The sequence below is a fragment of the Dermacentor albipictus genome, unplaced genomic scaffold, assembly GCF_038994185.2.
Source record: "Dermacentor albipictus isolate Rhodes 1998 colony unplaced genomic scaffold, USDA_Dalb.pri_finalv2 scaffold_18, whole genome shotgun sequence".
NCBI classification, from domain to species: Eukaryota; Metazoa; Arthropoda; class Arachnida; order Ixodida; family Ixodidae; genus Dermacentor; species Dermacentor albipictus.
This window is the reverse complement of record NW_027225572.1, coordinates 3,326,850-3,349,725: the sequence shown is the minus strand read 5'-3', so window position 1 is coordinate 3,349,725 and position 22,876 is coordinate 3,326,850. Positions and strand designations below refer to the sequence as shown.

General features: G+C 45.3%; 1 protein-coding gene across 1 annotated transcript in view; it reads left to right on the top strand.

Moving 5' to 3' along the window:
* Nucleotides 1–22,159, top strand: part of LOC135920066 (CDGSH iron-sulfur domain-containing protein 3, mitochondrial-like) — a 47,631-nt gene extending 25,472 nt beyond the window's left edge. Inside the window, exon 3 of the mRNA XM_065454114.1 lies at nucleotides 21,919–22,159. Within this exon, the coding sequence (XP_065310186.1) occupies nucleotides 21,919–22,101 (183 nt within the window). The 3' untranslated portion in view covers nucleotides 22,102–22,159. The remainder of the gene's footprint in view (nucleotides 1–21,918) is intronic.
* Nucleotides 22,160–22,876: the final 717 nt, after the last annotated feature.

Sequence of the window (22,876 nt, the reverse complement as noted above, 5' to 3'; positions counted from 1 at the left end):
CTAGCGAAGTGTACAGCAAAGCTGTAGCGGTGGCGTAGAGGTAGAACACCCGCCTCGCGTGCAAGAGGTCCGTGGTTCGAATCCCGGTACCGGCAATTTTTCCACCAGATTAAAAAAAAAAAAAATCCGCGTGTTGATAAAATTGCATAAACAAGGCCTGGAGTGTGGCCTGATCCCGGTGACCAGAACCGGTAACGCACTCCCTCACCAGAGCAGGATTGGCCACCCTGGTGCAGTACTTGGCCACAACCTCCTATATGAACAACACAATCAAACCCCGGCCCTCAGTCCCCAGCAGCTGCGAAGCAACTGACCACGGCGGCGGTCAGACCTGCGATGCTGCAGAGGGTGCTAAGAATCACTGGCTCCGGACAGGCCGCCATTGGAATATGAACCTGGCAACGTTTAACGCTAGAACGTTATCTAGTGAGGGGAGTCTAGCAGTGCTATTGGAGGAATTAGAGGGCAGTAAATGGGATATAATAGGGCTCAGCGAAGTTAGGAGGCCAAAAGAAGCATATACAGTGCTAAAAAGCGGGCACGTACTGTGCTACCGGGGCTTAGCAGAGAGAAGGGAACTAGGCGTCGGATTCCTGATTAATAAGAATATAGCTGGTAACATACAGGAATTCTATAGCATTAACGAGAGGGTGGCAGGTCTTGTTGTGAAACTTAATAAGAGGTACAAGATGAAGATTGTACAAGTCTACGCCCCTACATCCAGTCATGATGACCAGGAAGTCGAAAGCTTCTATGAAGACGTGGAATCGGCGATGGGTAGAGTGAAAACTAAATACACCATACTAATGGGTGACTTTAATGCCAAGGTAGGCAAAAAGCAGGCGGGAGACAAGGCAGTGGGGGAATATGGAATAGGCACTAGGAATATCAGGGGGGAATTATTGGTAGAGTTTGCGGAACAGAATAATATGAGGATAATGAATACCTTCTTCCGCAAACGGGATAGCCGAAAGTGGACGTGGAGGGGCCCGAACGGCGAGACTAGAAATGAAATAGACTTCATACTCTGCGCTAACCCTGGCATCATAAAAGATGTGGACGTGCTCGGCAAGGTGCGCTGCAGTCACCACAGGATGGTAAGAACTCGAATTAGCCTAGACCTGAGAAGGGAACGGAAGAAACTGGTACATAAGAAGCCGATCAATGAGTTAGCGGTAAGAGGGAAAATAGAGCAATTCCAGATCAAGCTACAGAACAGGTATTCTGCTTTAACTCAGGAAGAGGACCTTAGTGTTGAAGCAATGAACGACAATCTTGTGGACATCATTAAGGAGTGTGCAATGGAAGTCGGTGGTAACTCCGTTAGGCAGGATACCAGTAAACTATCGCAGGAGACGAAAGATCTGATCAAGAAACGCCAATGTATGAAAGCCTCTAACCCTACAGCTAGAATAGAACTGGCAGAACTTTCGAAGTTAATCAACAAGCGTAAGACAGCTGACATAAGGAAGTATAATATGGATAGAATTGAACATGCTCTCAGGAACGGAGGAAGCCTAAAAACAGTGAAGAAGAAACTAGGAATTGGCAAGAATCAGATGTATGCGTTAAGAGACAAAGCCGGCAATATCATTACTAATATGGATGAGATAGTACAAGTGGCTGAAGAGTTCTATAGAGATTTGTACAGTACCAGTGCCACCCACGATGATAATGGAAGAGAAAATAGTCTAGAGGAAATCGAAATCCCACAGGTAACGCCGGAAGAAGTAAAGAAAGCCTTGGGAGATATGCAAAGGGGGAAGGCAGCTGGGGAGGATCAGGTAACAGCAGATTTGTTGAAGGATGGTGGGCAGATTGTTCTAGAGAAACTGGCCACCCTGTATACGCAATGCCTCATGACCTCGAGCGTACCGGAATCTTGGAAGAACGCTAACATAATCCTAATTCATAAGAAAGAAGACGCCAAAGACTTGAAAAATTATAGACCGATCAGCTTACTGTCCGTTGCCTACAAACTATTTACTAAGGTAATCGCAAATAGAATCAGGAGCACCTTAGACTTCTGTCAACCAAAGGACCAGGCAGGGTTCCGTAAAGGCTACTCAACAATAGACCATATTCACACTGTCAATCAAGTGATAGAGAAATGTGCAGAATATAACCAACCCTTATATATAGCTTTCATTGATTACAAGAAAGCGTTTGATTCTGTCGAAACCTCAGCAGTCATGGAGGCATTACGGAATCAGGGTGTAGACGAGCCATATGTAAAAATACTGAAAAATATCTATAGCGGCTCCACAGCCACCATAGTCCTCCATAAAGAAAGCAACAAAATCCCAATAAAGAAAGGCGTCAGGCAGGGAGATACGATCTCTCCAATGCTATTCACAGCGTGTTTACAGGAGGTATTCAGAGACCTGGATTGGGAAGAAATGGGGATAAAAGTTAATCGAGAATACCTTAGTAACTTGCGATTCGCTGATGATATTGCCTTGCTTAGTAACTCAGGGGACCAACTGCAATGCATGCTCACTGACCTGGAGAGGCAAAGCAGAAGAGTGGGTCTAAAAATTAATCTGCAGAAAACTAAAGTAATGTTTAACAGTCTCGGAAGAGAACAGCAGTTTACAATAGGCAGCGAGGCACTGGAAGTCGTAAGGGAATACATCTACTTAGGGCAGGTAGTGACTGCGGATCCGGATCATGAGACAGAAATAATCAGAAGAATAAGAATGGGCTGGGGTGCGTTTGGCAGGCATTCTCAGATCATGAACAGCAGGTTGCCATTATCCCTCAAGAGAAAAGTGTATAATAGCTGTGTCTTACCAGTACTCACCTACGGGGCAGAAACCTGGAGGCTTACGAAAAGGGTTCTACTCAAATTGAGGACGACGCAACGAGCTATGGAAAGAAGAATGATAGGTGTAACGTTAAGGGATAAGAAAAGAGCAGATTGGGTGAGGGAACAAACGCGAGTTAATGACATCTTAGTTGAAATCAAGAAAAAGAAATGGGCATGGGCAGGACATGTAATGAGGAGGGAAGATAACCGATGGTCATTAAGGGTTATGGACTGGATTCCAAAGGAAGGGAAGCATAGCAGGGGACGGCAGAAAGTTAGGTGGGCGGATGAGATTAAGAAGTTTGCAGGGACGGCATGGCCACAATTAGTACATGACCGGGGTTGTTGGAGAAATATGGGAGAGGCCTTTGCCCTGCAGTGGGCGTAACCAGGCTGATGATGATGATGATGACAGCAAAGCAAGTGGCGGTGCGCTCCAGCGCTGTAGCAGACGACGTGAGGCACCTCCCCTGGGTCCGTGTGCGCCTGCGCCGCTTCGCTTTGATGCGCCGCCGCGGCGGACGCACTGGCGCCCCGCGGAGCGCGGCCACGGTGAGCCGTGTTCACCCTAAGAGTGGACGAGCCTGTACATTACGTTTGTCTTCTGCAGTTTAAACTTTAACCCTACCTTTCCACTTTCTCGGTTAGGGTCCTCAATCATTTGTTGTAATTTATCCCTGGTATTGCTGAATGGACAGGCCTTCGGACAGGCCGCCATTGGAATCTGAACCTGGCAACGTTTAACGTTAGAACGCTATCTAGTGAGGCGAGTCTAGCAGTGTTATTGGAGGAATTAGAGGGTAGTAAATGGGATATAATAGGGCTCAGTGAGGTTAGGAGGACCAAAGAAGCATATACAGTGCTAAAAAGCGGGCATGTACTATGTTACCGGGGCTTAGCGGAGAGACGAGAACTAGGAGTCGGATTCCTGATTAATAAGGAAATAGCTGGTAACATACAGGAATTCTATAGCATTAACGAGAGGGTGGCAGGTCTTGTTGTGAAACTTAATAGGAGGTACAAATTGAAGGTGGTACAAGTCTATGCCCCTACATGCAGTCATGATGACCAGGAAGTCAAAAGCTTTTATGAAGACGTGGAATCGGCGATGGGTAAAGTCAAAACAAAATACACTATACTGATGGGCGACTTCAATGCCAGGGTAGGCAAGAAGCAGGCTAGAGACAAGTCATTGGGGGAATATGGCATAGGCTCTAGGAATAGCAGAGGAGAATTATTAGTAGAGTTTGCAGAACAGAATAATATGCGGATAATGAATACCTTTTTCCACAAGCGGGTTAGCCGAAAGTGGACGTGGAGGAGCCCGAATGGTGAGACTAGAAATGAAATCGACTTCATACTCTGCGCGAACCCTGGCATCATACAAGATGTAGACGTGCTTGGCAAGGTACGCTGCAGTGACCATAGGATGGTAAGAACTCGAATTACCCTAGACTTGAGGAGGGAACGGAAGAAACTGGTACACAAGAAGCCCATCAATGAGTTAGCGGTAAGAGGGAAACTAGAGGAATTCCGGATCAAGCTACAGAACAGGTATTCGGCTTTAACTCAGGAAGAGGACCTTAGTGTTGAAGCAATGAATGACAACCTCATGGGCATCATATCATTAAGGAGTGTGCAATAGAAGTCGGTGGTAACGCCGTTAGACAGGTAACCAGTAAGCTATCGCAGGAGACGAAAGATCTGATCAAGAAACGCCAATGTATGAAAGCCTCTAACCCTATAGCTAGAATAGAACTGGCAGAACTTTCTCAGCTAATCAACAAGGGTAAGACAGCGGACATCAGGAACTATAATATGGATAGAATTGAACAGGCTCTCAGGAACGGAGGAAGCCTAAAAACAGTGAAGAAGAAACTAGGAATAGGCAAGAATCAGATGTGTGCGTTAAGAGACAAAGCCGGCAATATCGTTACTAATATGGATGAGATAGTTCAAGTGGCTGAGGAGTTCTATAGAGATTTATACAGTACCAGTGGCACCCACGATAATAGTGGAAGAGAGAATAGCCTAGAGGAATTCGAAATCCCACAGGTAATGCCAGAAGAAGTAAAGAAAGCCTTAGGAGCTATGCAAAGGGGGAAGGCAGCTGGGGAGGATCAGGTAACAGCAGATTTGTTGAAGGATGGTGATCAGATTGTTCTAGAGAAACTGGCCACCCTGTATACGCAATGCCTCATAACCTCGAGCGTACCGGAATCTTGGAAGAACGCTAACATAATCCTAATCCATAAGAAAGGGGACGCCAAAGACTTGAAAAATTATAGACCGATCAGCTTGCTGTCCGTTGCCTACAAAGTATTTACTAAGGTAATCGCAAATAGAATCAGGAACACCTTAGACTTCTGTCAACCAAAGGACCAGGCAGGATTCCGTAAAGGCTACTCAACAATAGACCATATTACACTATCAATCAAGTGATAGAGAAATGTGCAGAATATAACCAACCCTTATATATAGCTTTCATTGATTACGAGAAAGCGTTTGATTCAATCGAAACCTCAGCAGTCATGGAGGCATTACGGAATCAGGGTGTAGATGAGCCATATGTAAAAATACTGGAAGATATCTATAGCGGCTCCACAGCCACCGTAGTCCTCCACAAAGAAAGCAACAAAATCCCTATAAAGAAAGGCGTCAGACAGGGAGATACGATATCTCCAATGCTATTCACAGCATGTTTATAGGAGGTATTCAGAGGCCTGGAGTGGGAAGAATTGGGCATAAAAGTTGATGGAGAATACCTTAGCAACTTGCGATTCGCTGATGATATTGCCTTGCTTAGTAACTCAGGAGACCAATTGCAATGCATGCTCACTGACCTGGAGAGGCAAAGCAGAAGGGTGGGTCTGAAAATTAATCTGCAGAAAACTAAAGTATTGTTTAACAGTCTCGGAAGAGAACAGCAGTTTACGATAGGTAGTGAAGCACTGGAAGTGGTAAGGGAATACATCTACTTAGGGCAGGTAGTGACCACGGATCCGGATCATGAGACTGAAATAGCCAGAAGAATAAGAATGGGTTGGGGTGCGTTTGGCAGGCATTCTCAAATCATGAACAGCAAGTTGCCACTATCCCTCAAAAGGAAAGTGTATAACAGCTGCGTGTTACCAGTACTCACATATGCGGCAGAAACCTGGAGGCTTACGAAAAGGGTTCTGCTGAAATTGAGGACGATGCAACGAGCTATGGAAAGAAGAATGATGGGTGTAACGTTAAGGGATAAGAAAAGAGCAGATTGGGTTAGGCAACAAACGCGGGTAAATGACATCTTAGTTGAAATCAAGAAAAAGAAACGGGCATGGGCCGGACATGTAATGAGGAGGGAAGATAACCGATGGTCACTAAGGGTTACGAACTGGATTCCAAGAGAAGGGAAGCGTAGCAGGGGGCGGCAGAAAGTTAGGTGGGCGGATGACATTAAGACGTTTGCAGGGACAACATGGCCACAATTAGTACATGACCGGGGTAGTTGGAGAAGTATGGGAGAGGCCTTTACCCTGCAGTGGGCGTAACTAGGCTGATGATGATGATGATTGCTGAACAGGGCATTGTCATCTGAAAACCGAAGGTTGATGATATATTTGCTGTTGATCTTCGCCTAAGCCTTCCCAGTCTAATAGCTTGAATACTTCTAAGCTTGCGAAGAATAGCATTGGAGAGATTGTTTCTCCCTGCCTGACCCCTTTTCCTTGATTGATAATATTCTACTTCTGATGAAGCAAGGTAGTTGTGTAATATTTGTAGACATTCACGTATGCCTCCTGTACTTACCCCCATATTCTGGAACGTACCTCTACTCAATACTCCTCCCCGACCCAGGAAAGTGTATGGCAGTGCCATAGAGCTTTCTGCTAAAATTGCTAGAAGGAGCTCTGGCACTGAGATCATTCAGCTTCCACAGGAATGATGGCTAGTACATGAATTTGTCTAATCTTTGTGCTTGTTGTGTCCTTGTGACATTTATTGTGCTTTATCTTTCTACATTTCAAAGCACTCATAGTTTCCTAATACAGCAAGACAATAAGTCCCTGCCCGCATGTATAATCATTGCGAATTGTAGCAAGTGTAATAGAATAGCTTCTTGAAAATGATCAATTTGAAAATTTACAAAGCCGTTTGAAGCCAAAAGGATGGAGTTTAAAATATCCATGCACTATATCCATCATTCCCATGCCGGCACCTCCCATAGAGGCTAGCACCACCTTTAGTAAATTTTGTCAGAAACTGTGTGGGCAGTGCCACCCCTGTGACAGAAGCTGCCAGTGCACTTCATTGACACTCCATGGCAATTCTTGAGAAGCATAGCATCTTCTTTGGCTGAGGTTACGTGCTTTGCACAAGTAGGTGGAATGAAAGAAGAGCTTCAAGTCAAGCATTGTTTGAGAATACAGGGGTTAGACATCTTCATGATAACAGAGGTCAGTATTGTAACACTGCCCAAATCTGCAATGTACTCATAATGCTGGCATTTTAATACATTAGCACTCTTGGGGTACTTCACGCACTTTCTTGGGGCTGTGTTTTTATCTGCTTTAACCGTTCTCCCACCTGCCTGGGTCACTGCATAGTCCGTAGTTGAATGGGTAGTGCATAGGGCTACTATGCTAAGGGAACAGTTCAAAAGCAGCCATTGGACCAACTTGGGTCACTGAGTATTTGGCAATGTGTACATACATACTGCTCTTCAATGAACCTCTTTCACATCATCATGGGTCACTGTAGATGCTGTGTAGATGCTGTCACTGTAGAACCTCTTTGATGCCAATTTGGGTCACTGGGTATGTGCCATTCTACGATGCCGGAAAAGGTCCCTTAAATTTCTCCAATGCTGAGCAGAAGTGAACCTACATCACAAGGTTCCTCAAGGACAGCAACCTGGTGCATTATCGGGCTATGCTGCTCATGCACTGGGTGTGTGCCACTTTTCAATGAACATCTTTCACACCAATGCTTTTTGCGAGCTGTGCCATGAATGCACTGGGTACATGCCGCTCTTCAGCAAACCTCTCGCCAGCTTGAGTCACTAAGTATGCGCCATTGAGTGTGCAGCAAGCGAGGTAGCAATTCTCAGCATTAGCAGGTCCCGGCGCACCACGCTTCTCATCTGGGAGGCCACGTGCAGACTTGATCAGTGCCACTAGATGGTGCAGAATGTCCAGAAATAAGCGTGAGAGAGGGTCGTGGTTGCAGCATGACGCGTTCCTAAGCGTTTGAATGCACTGGCACACCATGAATTTCAGAGGTCACATAGAGGCTTTGTGGTGGCTGTGCTAGATGGCGCCGAGTGTTCTTGGGGAAGCGTGAAAGGGGCATCCTGCTGCAGTACTCACCTCATACATAACTCGTTTCGACGGTGGCAGTACGTTGCTGATTGACTCGATTCTCAATGCATTACCGTCGACAGTTATCCCGAAATGGGTCCTGCCGAATTTTTTTTTTTTGTTAGAAATGAATGGATAATGGATGGCGATGGTAAAAATGTTCTTAGTAAAGGTTGGCTCGAAAGGCCTATTAGGTCCAAATAAGTCTCGGCAAGCTTAGAATTATTTACAGTGTAGCTACAGTCAACGTCCGATTTTTCGGACACCCTAGGGGCCGCGAAAACGTCCGAAAAATCGGGCAGTCCGCAAAAATGAATGCATGCCTTTTACTGCTCTCAAGGGCTCAAATTGCCACAGGCACGTCTAAGATAGCTCTGAACACCTGCCAGTACACCTACTAGGCGTGTCGGTGCTCATGCTGTGACAGGAGACGGCGACTGCACGCGTGTATAATAAAGGAATACATAATGTGTCAAAAGGATGGATAGGTGGGCTAGTTGGTAATGCATTAGTATAAAAACTTACGTCGAGAAGCAACACACACCACACGAGCGTGTGTGGTGTGTATTGCTTCGATACATCCTGTGTGTTTATAGCGCTCCAAGTTTTTATAACATACTGTGTCCCGTGACAATTGCCCCTTCCCACTCTTGGTATGCTTCGCCGCGTAAAACTACTGTATTGAGGCGAAGCTGACTTTCGGGAACCGGCATTATGCATCACGTCGTGCTTTCCGAGCTTCGAAGCCATCGGCGAGGATTACAAAGGCGGAGACATCGTCATTGCAGACAGCGGCGAATTCTTTCAATTAAAAACGCGGCACCGAACAGCAATAGTCTTGGTACCGAACGTCGAAGCAGCTAGACCTAGCGTTGCCGCGGTGGTGGCTACATAGGGCGCCCTGCAATGAAGTTTGCCTGTACATGTCGCGCCACCTAGCAGCAATGGTGAGCACCCACGGGCAGGCCCTCACCGTCATTTCGCCATTGACCATGGTGCGCTCAGGCCTGCCTGAAAGCTTGCTTTTCCAATTTTCCAATGGATTCACCGCAGCCTCTTCACAGCTCCGTCTCTGAGAAGTGTGAACAAAAAGAACAAGTGCAGATACTGCTGCGTTAAAAATTGTCACAACTGCGAAGGGTATGTCGGCATCAAATTGTACCGCTTCCCTTCAAAACCGGGGGAAGCAACCCAGCGGCTGAAGTGGATTGTAGCGGTTCGTGTCAGTCTTGTGAATTTCTATTAAATGAACTAAGACATTAATCCAAAAACAAGAAAAAAAATAAAGGACCAGCATAGGCATCCGTAAAAACACAATGAAGTGTCAACTGCATAAAAACGCGTGAACTGATTCCCGCTGTTGTAAATCAGTTTAGATAGTTGTTTAGCTCGTCTTGATCCAAAACAAACGCGCAGTGGTTGTTATGTGTCAAATCTAGTTTCTTAAGCGCTCCGTGCTGGAGCTTTGTACGTACTGTGCTTCTTCCTGCACCAAGATCAAGACGCAAATGCTGGAACCGAGCTCATTCGTGCCGATATTTTCTCCGCTAAGGTTGGAGTACACTGCAGCACACGTCGAGTATTCAAAAATTAGCATCTCTCTTGTGCACGCTAGCGTATATTTGTTCAGTTTTTGCATTGTTTAGTCTCGGCTGATTGCTCTCTATGATGCTTCAGCGGTAATGCCCTCTCACATTCGAGCCCGAGCGACAATACCAGAATATGCTCGAGGCACTTTGTCAACGAAGAAAAAAGCGCTTACCTGCCAATGCGCCAGAACCTCTACAATTTGAGGTGCAAGGCACACTCCAAATAATGAAGTGACAAATGACAGTTGAAAGACGTCCACGGCCGTATCTGCTCACTTAAGTGTCATAAAATAGTGATTTATTAACTCGCTTTGAGTTTAACGTCTTAAGCATATTTTCTTTGTTGTGACAAATACTTTGTGACCTGCGGTGGTTGCTTAGTGGCTCTGGTGTTGGGCTGCTAAGCACAAGGTCACGGGATCAACTACCGGCCTCGGCGGCCGAATTTCGATGGGGTCGAGATACCAAAACACCCACGTAATTAGATTTAGGTCCACGTTAAAGAACCCCAAGTGGTCCAAATTATTCCAAAGTCCCCCACCACGGCGTGCCTCCTAATCAGATCGTGATTTTGGCACCTAAGACACCATAATTTAAGCACCTCGCTGTGATATCCGTGCTGTTTACTTCTTTGACACAATATACATGGTTGTAGTCGTAAATTTGATGTTCTTTCTCAAGCGTCAGTTGTCCAAAATGGGTTCAGTGTTTTCAGTTGCCTTAAAACTGCAATTTAGAACGACCGACAGGTTTCAAATGGCTGAGCCGTCAGCGCCACCATGTAAGTTCCGCAAAACACTGAGGTAGCCACTGCTATGTAGGCATCCTTTTGCGGTGCTCATTTTAAATGTGTCGATCTTTCTAAATTGTGGTTTTAAGGCAATCGAAGACATCTAGGCCCATTTTGGATTACCGCCGCTTGAGAAAGAACGTCAAATTTACGACTACAACCATATATATTGTGTCAAAGAAGTAAACAGCATGGACATGGCAGCAAAGTGCTTAATTTAAATTATAAACAAGAAGAAAGGGGATTAACCGAGGGGCCGGATTTTTTATAAGTCATATCATAAGAAGCCAGCAAACACTGACACCAAGGACAACATAGGGAAAATTACTTGTGCTTAATAAATGAAATAATGAAACGATAAATTAATGGGAAATGAAATTGGATGAAAAAACAACTTGCCACAGGTGTGGAACAATCCCACAACCTTCGCATAGCAGCCCAACACCATAGCCACTAAGCAACCACCGCAGGTCGCGAAGTCTTTGTCACAACAAAGCAAGCAGGCTTAAGACGTCCAAGTCAAAGTAAGTTAACAAGTCATTATTTTATGCTACTTAATGAGCAAATACGGCCGTGGACGTTTTTTCAACTGTCATTTGTAGCTTCATTACTTGGAGCATGCCTTGCACCTCACAATTGTAGAGGTTTTGGTGAATTGGAAGGTAAGTGCTTTTTTCTCCATTGCCAAAGTGCCTCGAGCATATTCTAGAATTGTCGTTCAAGCTCGAATGTGAGATGTCATCACATTCTCCCTCATGTTGAAACATAATAGACAGCAATCAGCTGAGACTAAACAACATGACGACTGAACAAACGTGTGCGAGCTTGTGCGAGAGAAATGCTGATTTGTGAATACTTGACGTGTGCTGGCAACATCCAAGGGTCACGAGTTCAAATCACCTCTTATGTTCCTTTTTTTCCCCCCAAATATTTTCTTCCTTTTTAATGTCTTTTCCTTTATTTTATCACTGTACGGGAACGCTCCTTAAAAAAATGTATATATATATATATATATATATATATATATATATTTATTTATTGAACATACCTTACAGGCCCCTTTACAGGTCATTGAGTAAGGGGGGTAATAAAGAAAATAGAAAGTAACTTGTCGGTGTACAACGTACGGCTCAAATTTGCAGGTTAACATAAAGGAGAGGAATCGATGATAATGTGGTATGGCGGCAAGTACAAGGTCGGGCGGGAAAAAGGATAACACGAAGAGAGAAAAAAAAAATATTGGCTGGCATTATACATATGGAAAAACTGGATACAAGAACTATAGAGTATACCGATAACAATGACAACAGTAACAAGAAAAGAAACTACAACGAAAGATAGACTGACAAATATGCGGAATCTAGGCGCATGAGCAGTTGGCAGGGTTTAAAATACGCACAATGGTAGGGCATGATAAAATCGCAGGAACTAATGGCGTGCACAGTAAAAACATTTATCAATATAAGGAATGCAGTCGGGCACAAAGTGGGATACTGAAGAGAAAAAAAAAAACACGTGCAGTGGTACAAAAAAATGACGGATGTCTTTGGTCTTAAAGCTGTCAAAATAACAAATAAATAAATACATGGGTAGTATACAGAACATGGCACCGGAAGTAAAATAAAACTGGAAATACTAGTGGCAAGTTTTTATTGCGAAAAGAGAGAGTGCAGGAGTTGACGGACATTATCGTGGTCTGGTTCGGATGCAATGTTGTCTGGAAGATCATTCCACAAACGTATGGCGCGTGGAAGAGCAGATGCGTTGAAGGTGTGAGTTGACCCATATAATCGCGTGAAACTTAAGTGATTATGCAACCGACGTGATGTGATGGAAGGAGCATCAAGGTGAAATGGGAATGGTCTGTTGCTGCATGCGTATTTGTGAAAAAGGCATAAAAGGGCAATGTCGCGACGAGCACTAAGGGGTTCAAGTGAAAGATTGAGCTTAATTTGCGTTATGCTGTTATGGTTGTCATAATTGCGTGAAATGAAACGGGCAGCCCTATTCTGAACTGCTTCAAGCATGTTAATTAAATAATTTTGGTAGGGGGACCAGATAGATGCGGCGTATTCAAGCTGTGGGCGAACGAAGGTCTGATAAGCTAGATGACGAACGTGAGTGGGACAGTTATGTAAATTTCGACGTAAATATCCTAAAGATTTTGAAGCTTTTGCGCTTATGGTGGTAATATGGTGAGACCAGGAGAGGTTGGGTGTGAAATGAATACCAAGGTACTTATAAGATGATGCCTGCGACAGTTGGTAGTTGTTAATGGTGTAGTAGTAGTTGGAAATGTTTTGCTTGCGTGTGAAGGAGATTATTTTGCATTTTTCTGTATTCAGCGACATAAGCCATTTTTTACACCAGTTGTTAATGCGGTAAAGGTCGTTTTGCAGCGTTAAGTGGTCATCGGCACAGGTTATTGGACGATATATGATACAATCGTCAGCGAAGATTCGCATGCAGGAAGAAATGTTTTCTGGCAAGTCGTTTATGTAGATTAAAAACAATAGGGGACCGAGAACGCACCCCTGTGGTACGCCCGAAGTTACGTGAGAAAGGGAGGATTGGAAATTGTTAATTACCGTGAACTGCTGGCGGAGTGAAAGGAAGTTACGGAGCCAAGATAAGGTTAGCGAGTCTAATCGAAGGGCAGATAATTTAGAAATCAGACGGCAATGGGCGACCCGGTCAAAGGCTTTCGAGAAATCAAGAAAAATACAGTCAGTCTGGAAGTTATTGTTCATGTTGAAGTGTAGTTCTGTACTTAATTCTAGAAGCTGGGTTTCGCAAGAGAAACCTTTCCTGAATCCGTGTTGGTTGTTAAAAAAGAAATTGTTAGATTCTAAGTGTCGGTAAACATGAGAAGCGATGATGTGTTCGAGAAGTTTGCAGCAGATGCAAGTTAAAGAAATTGGACGGTAGCTTTCGGGAGTATGTTTATCACCGGCTTTGAACACAGGCACTATTTTACCAATTTTCCAATCGGAGGGAAGTTGACCTGTCGCTAAAGATTGCCTGAAAAGGTGGTATAAAATGTTAGCAGAAACGGAGACAGTGTTCTTAAGAATTTTAGAGTTAATATTGTCAATTCCGGCTGAAGTGGATAATTTAAGGTTTTTAATTAGAAGTACTATGCCCTCTGCAGTTATTTCGATCGGTTCCATATATGGGAAATCAAAATCGGGTACGTATGGAACGTCAAAGTGGTCTTCCCGGGTGAAAACAGATGAAAAGAATGTGTTAAATGCCGAGGTGCAATGACTGTCTGAAAGTGGAACATGATTGTCGTCTAGCAAAGATATCTGTTGCGGATCGTGTTCGGGGGATACAAGTTTCCAAAACTTCTTAGAGTTAGATTTCAGAAGGGAAGGTAAATCGCTAGAAAAATATTTATGCTTAGCAGATTCTACTGCGGAACAGTAAGTTATCATAAAATCTTGGTATGCCTTCCACGCGGAAGGCGAGCTATGTCGTTTAGCTGTGCGGTATAAACGTTCTTTTTGTTTCTAAGATTCCGGAGGGATTTTGTAAACCAGGGGTTTGATTTATCATTTTTGACTGTTATTAGCGGGACGTACTGATTTGCTAGCGCACACAATTTGTCTCGGTAAAGTACCCAGTTGTCTTCGATGGGACGACTGTCGAAGGATGGTAGGAATGTGTCAGTGTAGAAGGTTTCGAGTTCGGCGTTGGTTTTGCTGTAGTTGGCTTTACTGTAATCGCGAATTTTTTTGCTGTCGGTGCCGGAGAATGGTGGCGGAATGTTAAGGGAAACTTGAAGGAGCTTGTGATCACTAAAACCATCCATGTGTACTAGGGCACCTACTCTTTCAGGAGCCGTCGTAAGGATTAGGTCGAGGATATTTGAACCGCGTGTGGGTTGTTTCACTATTTGAAATAAGTTAAAATCTAAGGTTAGGTAGATAAATTCTGTGGACATGCGGCAGGGGGAAGACAATCGGTTCCAGTCTATTGTAGGAAAATTAAAGTCACCGAAAATGTAAATGGCGTTGGTGCGACATATCTGGACAGCCTCAGTGATGCTACTGCGCAGTTCGTTAACAAATGAAAGGCTACAGTCAGGAGGTCGGTAACAATTGCCAATGAGCAGAGTGGAAAACTTGGTTTTGCAGGCTACCCAGATAATTTCTATGTTAGAGTGTGCATTGATTACGTATGACTGTAGAGTATTTTTTATTGCGAGAAGAACACCTCCGCCTCGCCTATTTTTACGGTCATTTCGGTATATGTTAAAATTGTTACGATCAGGCAGAATTTCGCTATTGGTGATGTCAGGGTATAGCCACGTTTCGGTAAGGGCAAGTATGTCGCAGTCACTGTCATCAAGGAAAGAACAGACTAAATCGCGTTTCGGTAGTAGGCTGCGGATATTACAAGATGATATCGATAATGAGCAAGTGGCTTGATATGACTCAGCTTTATTCAGATCTTGCATGCACGTGTTAAACTTTAGCTATCTGCTAGCTAGAACAACTGAGTCAGTGTTGATATCATATATGTAGGTGTTTTTGTTTATATGCAGACGGTCGACTGATACTTTGAAAGGCTTGTTTTGGGCTTTGGCAAAGCCCACTAATTTTCGCCCTGCTTGTCGTGTCGCTGGTGAAAAATCTTCGCTGATGGAAAAGGTCGTTCCTTTTAATTTTCGTGCCGAAGACAAAATCTGCTGCTTGTCTTTGAAGAAGGTTAGTTTTGCGATAATTGGTCTGTTCTTTCCTTCGGTGAACTTGCCGAGCCTGTGAACACGCTCAAATTGTGAACTAGTAGCCGTTATTTCTAATCGTTGAGAGCAAAAGCTTATTATTTTTCCCTCGGCCTTGGCCCATTCTTCATCCACATTATCCTCAATCCCAAAAAAGAGAAGATTTGATCGTCGCTGCCTGTTTTCAGCATCGTCGCAACGAGACGTAATTTCTGCCAACTGATGTGAAACCTTGCGCAGGCCGTCGTCAGTAGAACCTTCGGTGTTTCGCTGCAATGCAATCGTTGCCTCAAGGGCAGCGACTTTAGCATTAAGTAACTTGATCTGATTTTTAGCCGTTTCTTGCTCGTCACTTACTTTTTTCAGATGAGCTAACATTGTGGTATGATCAGCTACTAGTTTGTCGATGCTTTTTAGGGCCGAAGCAAAGGCATCAGCTTCCGCTTTACTCATGGGGCCCAGGTTCGATTCAACATCGCCCGACAGCATAAGCAATATGTTTAGGACGTCAGAACACAGGTTGTACGGAATACACAACAATCGCCTCAATTCATCTTAAAACTCTAGTGGGCACGGCACCGCAATAAGACAGGAATGACTGCACTTGGTACAGGAGGCACCCCTCATATAACTAACCTGTAACAGCAGTGGACGTAAGTCACCCATCCCAGATGCGGCGCCGTACCCAAAGCAGGCGGATGATGGCTGGCGATTATATGTACAGCAGCTGAAGCCACGTGTCGATGTCGAAGTTCCATGTTGCCAGATTGAAGCGCCGATTTCATTCAAGTTTGGTCTCAGAAGGGTTGCAGTAGGCCAGGGAAGAGGCAGGCGATCAGGGTCGGTCAGCTCGCAGGATCCGGGGACCCAGGAGCAAACGGCCCAGGTGACCGCAGCCTGTAACAGCAGTGGACGTAAGTCACCCATCCCAGATGCGGCGCCGTACCCAAAGCAGGCGGATGATGGCTGGCGATTATATGTACAGCAGCTGAAGCCACGTGTCGATGTCGAAGTTCCATGTTGCCAGATTGAAGCGCCGATTTCATTCAAGTTTGGTCTCAGAAGGGTTGCAGTAGGCCAGGGAAGAGGCAGGCGATCAGGGTCGGTCAGCTCGCAGGATCCGGGGACCCAGGAGCAAACGGCCCAGGCGACCGCAGCCTGTAACAGCAGTGGACGTAAGTCACCCATCCCAGATGCGGCGCCGTACCCAAAGCAGGCGGATGATGGCTGGCGATTATATGTACAGCAGCTGAAGCCACGTGTCGATGTCGAAGTTCCATGTTGCCAGATTGAAGCGCCGATTTCATTCAAGTTTGGTCTCAGAAGGGTTGCAGTAGGCCAGGGAAGAGGCAGGCGATCAGGGTCGGTCAGCTCGCAGGATCCGGGGACCCAGGAGCAAACGGCCCAGGCGACCGCAGCCTGTAACAGCAGTGGACGTAAGTCACCCATCCCAGATGCGGCGCCGTACCCCTATATACATTATATATATATATATATATATATATATATATATATATATATGGCCACACATATGCAGGTCATAAATACCAGGTTCTCTAGCCAAGTGCCATTCGTGCGGTATAACCGAGCTCAGATTGGTCCACCTTGACTGATCAAATAGGGCACCACTGTAGGTGAAATGAGGCGTACAACCCCTGCGGGACCCGCCGTGGTTGCTCAGTGGCTATGGTGTTAGACTGCTGAGCACGAGGTCGCGGGATCGAATCCCGGCCATGGTGGCCGCATTTCGATAGGGGCGAAATGCGAAAACACCCGTGTACTTAGAATTGGGTGCACGTTAAAGAACCCCAGGTGGTCGAAATTTCCGGAGTCCTCCACTACGGCGTGCCTCATAATCAGAAAGTGGTTTTGTCACATAAAACCCCATGATTTAATTTTTTAAATTTAACTCCTGCGGAGACGGTAGACTATCCGCCTCCCGTGCAAGATGACCGTGGTTCAAATCGCGGTGCCACGCAATTCTCCACCGGAAAATACAAAAAAAAGAAAACCGTGTGTTGAGAAAATTGCACAAACAGGCCTGGAGTGTGGCCTGATCCCGGTGACCAAAACCGGTAACGCACTCTCTCACCTGAGCAGGATTGGCCACCCTGGTGCAGTACCTGGCCACAACCTCCTATATGAATACAACAATCAAACCCCGGCCCTCAGTCCCCAGCAGCCGCGAAGCAACTGACCACGGCGGCGGTCAGATCTGTGACGCTGCAGAGGGTGCTAAGAATACCTGGCTCCGGACAGGCCGCCATTGGAATCTGAACCTGGCAACGTTTAACGTTAGAACGTTAGCTAGTGAGGCGAGTCTAGCAGTGTTATTGGAGAAATTAGAGGGTAGTAAATGGGATATAATAGGGCTCAGTGAGGTTAGGAGGACAAAAGAAGCATATACAGTGCTAAAAAGCGGGCACGTACTGTGCTACCGGGGCTTAGCGGAGAGACGAGAACTAGGAGTCGGATTCCTGATTAATAAGGAAATAGCTAGTAACATACAGGAATTCTATAGCATTAATGAGAGGGTGGCAGGTCTTGTTGTGAAACTTAATAAGAGGTACAAATTGAAGGTGGTACAAGTCTATGCCCCTACATGCAGTCATGATGACCAGGAAGTCGAAAGCTTTTATGAAGACGTGGAATCGGCGATGGGTAAAGTCAAAACAAAATACACTATACTGATGGGCGACTTCAATGCCAGGGTAGGCAAGAAGCAGGCTGGAGACAAGTCAGTGGGGGAATATGGCATAGGCTCTAGGAATAGCAGAGGAGAGTTATTAGTAGAGTTTGCGGAACAGAATAATATGAGGATAATGAATACCTTCTTCTGCAAGCGGGATAGCCGAAAGTGGACGTGGAGGAGCCCGAATGGCGAGACTAGAAATGAAATAGATTTCATACTCTGCGCCAACCCTGGCATCATACAAGATGTGGACGTGCTCGGCAAGGTGCGCTTCATGCAGTGACCACAGGATGGTAAGAACTCGAATTAGCCTAGACCTGAGAAGGGAACGGAAGAAACTGGTACATAAGAAGCCGATTAATGAGTTAGCGGTAAGAGGGAAAATAGAGGAATTCCAGGTATTCGGCTTTAACTCAGGAAGAGGACCTTAGTGTTGAAGCAATGAACGACAATCTTGTGGGCATCATTAAGGAGTGTGCATTGGAAGTCGGTGGTAACTCTGTTAGACAGGATGCCAGTAAGCTAACACAGGAGACGAAAGATCTGATCAAGAAACGCCAATGTATGAAAGCCTCTAACCCTACAGCTAGAATAGAACTGGCAAAACTTTCCAAGTTAATCAACAAGCGCAAGACAGCTGACATAATGAAGTATAATATGGATAGAATTGAACATGCTCTCAGGAACGGAGGAAGCCTAAAAGCAGTGAAGAAAAAACTAAGAATAGGCAAGAATCACATGTATGCATCAAGAGATAATGCCGGAAATATCATTACTAATATGGATGAGATAGTTCAAGTGGCTGAGGAGTTCTACAGAGATTTATACAGTACCAGTGGCACCCACGACGATAATGGAAGAGGGAATAGTCTAGAGGATTTTGAAATCCCACAAGTAACGCCGGAAGAAGTAAAAGAAGCCTTGGGAGCTATGCAAAGGGGGAAGGCAGCTGGGGAAGATCAGGTAACAGCATATTTGTTGAAGGATGGTGGTCAGATTGTTCTAGAGAAACTGGCCACGCTGTATATGCAATGCCTCATAACCTCGAGCGTACCGGAATCTTGGAAGAACGCTAACATAATCCTAATCCATAAGAAAGGGGACGCCAAAGACTTGAACAATTATAGACCGATCAGCTTACTGTCTGTTGCCTACAAAGTATTTACTAAAGTAATCGCAAATAGAATCAGGAACACCTTAGACTTCTGTCAACCAAAGGACCAGGCAGGATTCCGTAAAGGCTACTCAACAATAGACCATATTCACACTATCAATCAAGTGATAGAGAAATGTGCAGAATATAACCAACCCTTACATATAGCTTTCATTGATTACGAGAAAGCGTTTGATTCAGTCGAAACCTCAGCAGTCATGGAGGCATTACGGAATCAGGGTGTAGATGAGCCATATGTAAAAATACTGGAAGATATATATAGCGGCTCCACAGCCACCATAGTCCTCCACAAAGAAAGCAACAAAATCCCAATAAAGAAAGGCGTCAGACAGGGAGATACGATCTCTCCAATGCTATTCACAGCATGTTTACAGGAGGTATTCAGAGACCTGGAGTGGGAAGAATTGGGGATAAAAGTTGATGGAGAATACCTTAGCAACTTGCGATTCGCTGATGATATTGCCTTGCTTAGTAACTCAAGAGACCAATTGCAGTGCATGCTCACTGACCTGGAGAGGCAAAGCAGAAAGGTGGGTCTGAAAATTAATCTGCGGAAAACTAAAGTAATGTTTAACAGTCTCGGAAGAGAACAGCAGTTTACGATAGGTAGCGAGGCACTGGAAGTGGTAAGGGAATACATCTACTTAGGGCAGGTAGTGACCATGGATCCGGATCATGAGAATGAAATAACCAGAAGAATAAGAATGGGCTGGGGTGTGCTTGGCAGGCATTCTCAAATCATGAACAGCAGGTTGCCACTATCCCTCAAAAGGAAAGTGTATAACAGTTGTGTGTTACCAGTACTCACATATGGGGCAGAAACCTGGAGGCTTACGAAAAGGGTTCTGCTGAAATTGAGGACGACGCAACGAGCTATGGAAAGAAGAATTATGGGTGTAACGTTAAGGGATAAGAAAAGAGCAGATTGGGTGAGGCAACAAACGCGGGTAAATGACATCTTAATTGAACTCAAGAAAAAGAAATGGGCATGGGCCGGACATGTAATGAGGAGGGAAGATAACCGATGGTCATTAAGGGTTACGGACTGGATTCCAAGGGAAGGGAAGCGTAGCAGGGGGCGGCAGAAAGTTAGGTGGGCGGATGACATTAAGACATTTGCAGGGACAACATGGCCACAATTAGTACATGACTGGGGTAGTTGGAGAAGTATGGGAGAGGCCTTTGCCCTGCAGTGGGTGTAACTAGGCTGATGATGATGACGATGATGACGTGTGCTGTGGTGTACTCCAACCTTAGTTGTGTTGTTCTAAGTGTGAGAAAATATCAGCATAAATAAGCCCGGTTCCAGCAGCTGTGTCTTGATCTTGGCATGGAAAGAAGCATGGAAAGAAGCACAGCACATACAAAGCTGCAGCACGGAGTTTTTATGAAACTAGATTTGACAAGCAACAACCACTGCGTGTTTGTTTGGGAGTGAGATGAACTAAATGACTATTAAACCTATTTACAACAGCGGGAATCAGTTCACGTTTCTATGCAGTTGTCGCTTTATTGTGTGTTTTTACGGATTCCGCTGCTGGTTCTTTTTTTTTTCTTCTTTTTGCATTTACGTCTTAGTTCGTTTAAGAGAAATTCGCAAGAGCAACATGAACCACGACAATCCACTTCAGCTGCTGGGTTGCTTCACCCGGTTTTGAAGGGAAGCGGTACAATTTGATGCTGACATCCCCTTCGTGGTTGTGACAATCCTTAACGCAGCAGTATATGTGCTTGCTCTTTTTGTTCACACTTGTCACGGAGGAGCTGCCAAGAGGCCGCGGTGAATCCATTGGAAAAGCAGACTGGTGGGCCTGAGAGCACCACGGACAATGGTGAAATGGCACTGAGGGCCTACTCGTGGGTGCTCACCGCCACTGCTAGGTGGCACGATATGTACAGGCAAACTTCATTGCAGGGTGCCCATAGAGTTTCATACAATAACGGTGGCTACGACTGCCAACGGATCTGCATGCGAGAGTGCCTGTTTGAGGCGGCGAGATAATTAAAATGGTGGCTCCAATAATGCTGTTTCACACCTGTGGTCGCAGTAAAAAGTCAGGAAAATCAGAAGACAAAGGGTTTTTTGCGTCAGCAATTTCATACGTTCTTATACATTGACTCCATGGGGTGGTGCGTGGCAGTGCTGTGAAGGTGTCCAAAAAGTCGGTTGTTGACTAGTTTTCTGGTGATGCAATGCACAGGCCTCCAGATTGAATGATCTATGTGTTCGTGTACAAAGAATTCACTGAGTCTATTTTCAATAGAATCCAGGTGGCTCTTGAATCAGCCTAGGGAATGAGGTGGCTCTGGAGAAAATGATATTCATGTTGGGACTTTGTGAACCAGCTCCTCTGTGTGGTTTTTTCCGAAGTCATTGAATTCAGTCATATGAGATGCTAGCAGTCATGGGGGTCAAGGAGTGGAGGAAGAATACATATGTTACTATACGTTTATTCAATTCAGCCAAGTTTCTCTGCACCTAGACATTTGATTGCCTGAGGTGCAGCGGTGCATCCTGCACCCCCGTGCACGATTGAGCACAGTGCAAGGCAAGGTGCCACCGTTGTGCAGTGCACCCTTGAACCTTGCAGTGAATAGGTGTAGCCCAGCACACCATAACTGGCACCACCTGCACCTTTTCATTTGTGGTGCCATGCACCTTTTCTGCATCGAACAAACCTTATGCTTCTTCCGCTTGATAATTTTTGAATCGTACTTCCTAGTTATGAGGACTGAGAGGTCTGCTTGCATGAAAGCTTACACTGTGGTTACCTTTACTGTGTTTTTCAGCCATTCTGCGATGGCAGCCACAAAAATCCACATCTGAAGATTACACTTAAGCCGATTCGCTTTGTGGCTGAGGAGACACGCTCGTACTGGTTCTGCAATTGCAAGCAGACAGCAAACAGGCCGTACTGCGATGGCACGCACAAGCAGCCAGAAGTCCAGGAACAGATATCCATTATCAAATAATTACCCTTGGCTTTGGTATGCGCATTGCTTTGTAATAAAGCAGTTTCTTTCAGAGTGATTCTTGTGTTACTGTAATGTGGTTGCCGTAATGAGTGCTAAGCATGTACTATGAAGAAGGGTAAAAAGAAGGACACCGACCACTGAATGAATACAAAGAAAGACGTTTCGGCTCCCCTGACGGGAGCCTTGTTCACAATGAAATCAAGGGCGTGCGATACAATGTTTATATGGTTTTAAAATATGATGTAAGCAGCGCGTGTAGATGGGGGGGAGGGTTCCGTCATTCCGGTTGAGGGTGTTATCTGTCATTTGGATTAGGAGAGATTCCAAGTGGTGTCTTGACGTCAAATTTCTTTCTTTTTCTAATATCTTGGCGTTATCCCAATCAATCCTGTGGTCCAAGTCATCTGCATGCTCTGCCAAGGCGTTTGAGGCGACTTTTTTCTTTTTTACATCGTTGATATGCTGCTTCAACCGCTGTTCGAAATTTCCTGTCTCGCCGATATACACGCAGTCGCAGTCTTCACATGGAATCCCGTAGACGATGCCAGGAAACTTAGTCTTTGGAAGCTTGTCTTTCACGTTTACCAGCCGGTCGCGTAATTTTTGGGACGGTACGTGAGCTACCTGGACGTCATAGCCACGTAGAACGCGGGCTAAGCCCTCGCTCACACCGGGCACATACGGTATGGGGGCGCGTTTTCTTGGGAGCACACAGTCAGGCCTTGGGGGCTGAGACAGATGGCGTTCCACCGAGTTCACAAACGACTTCGGG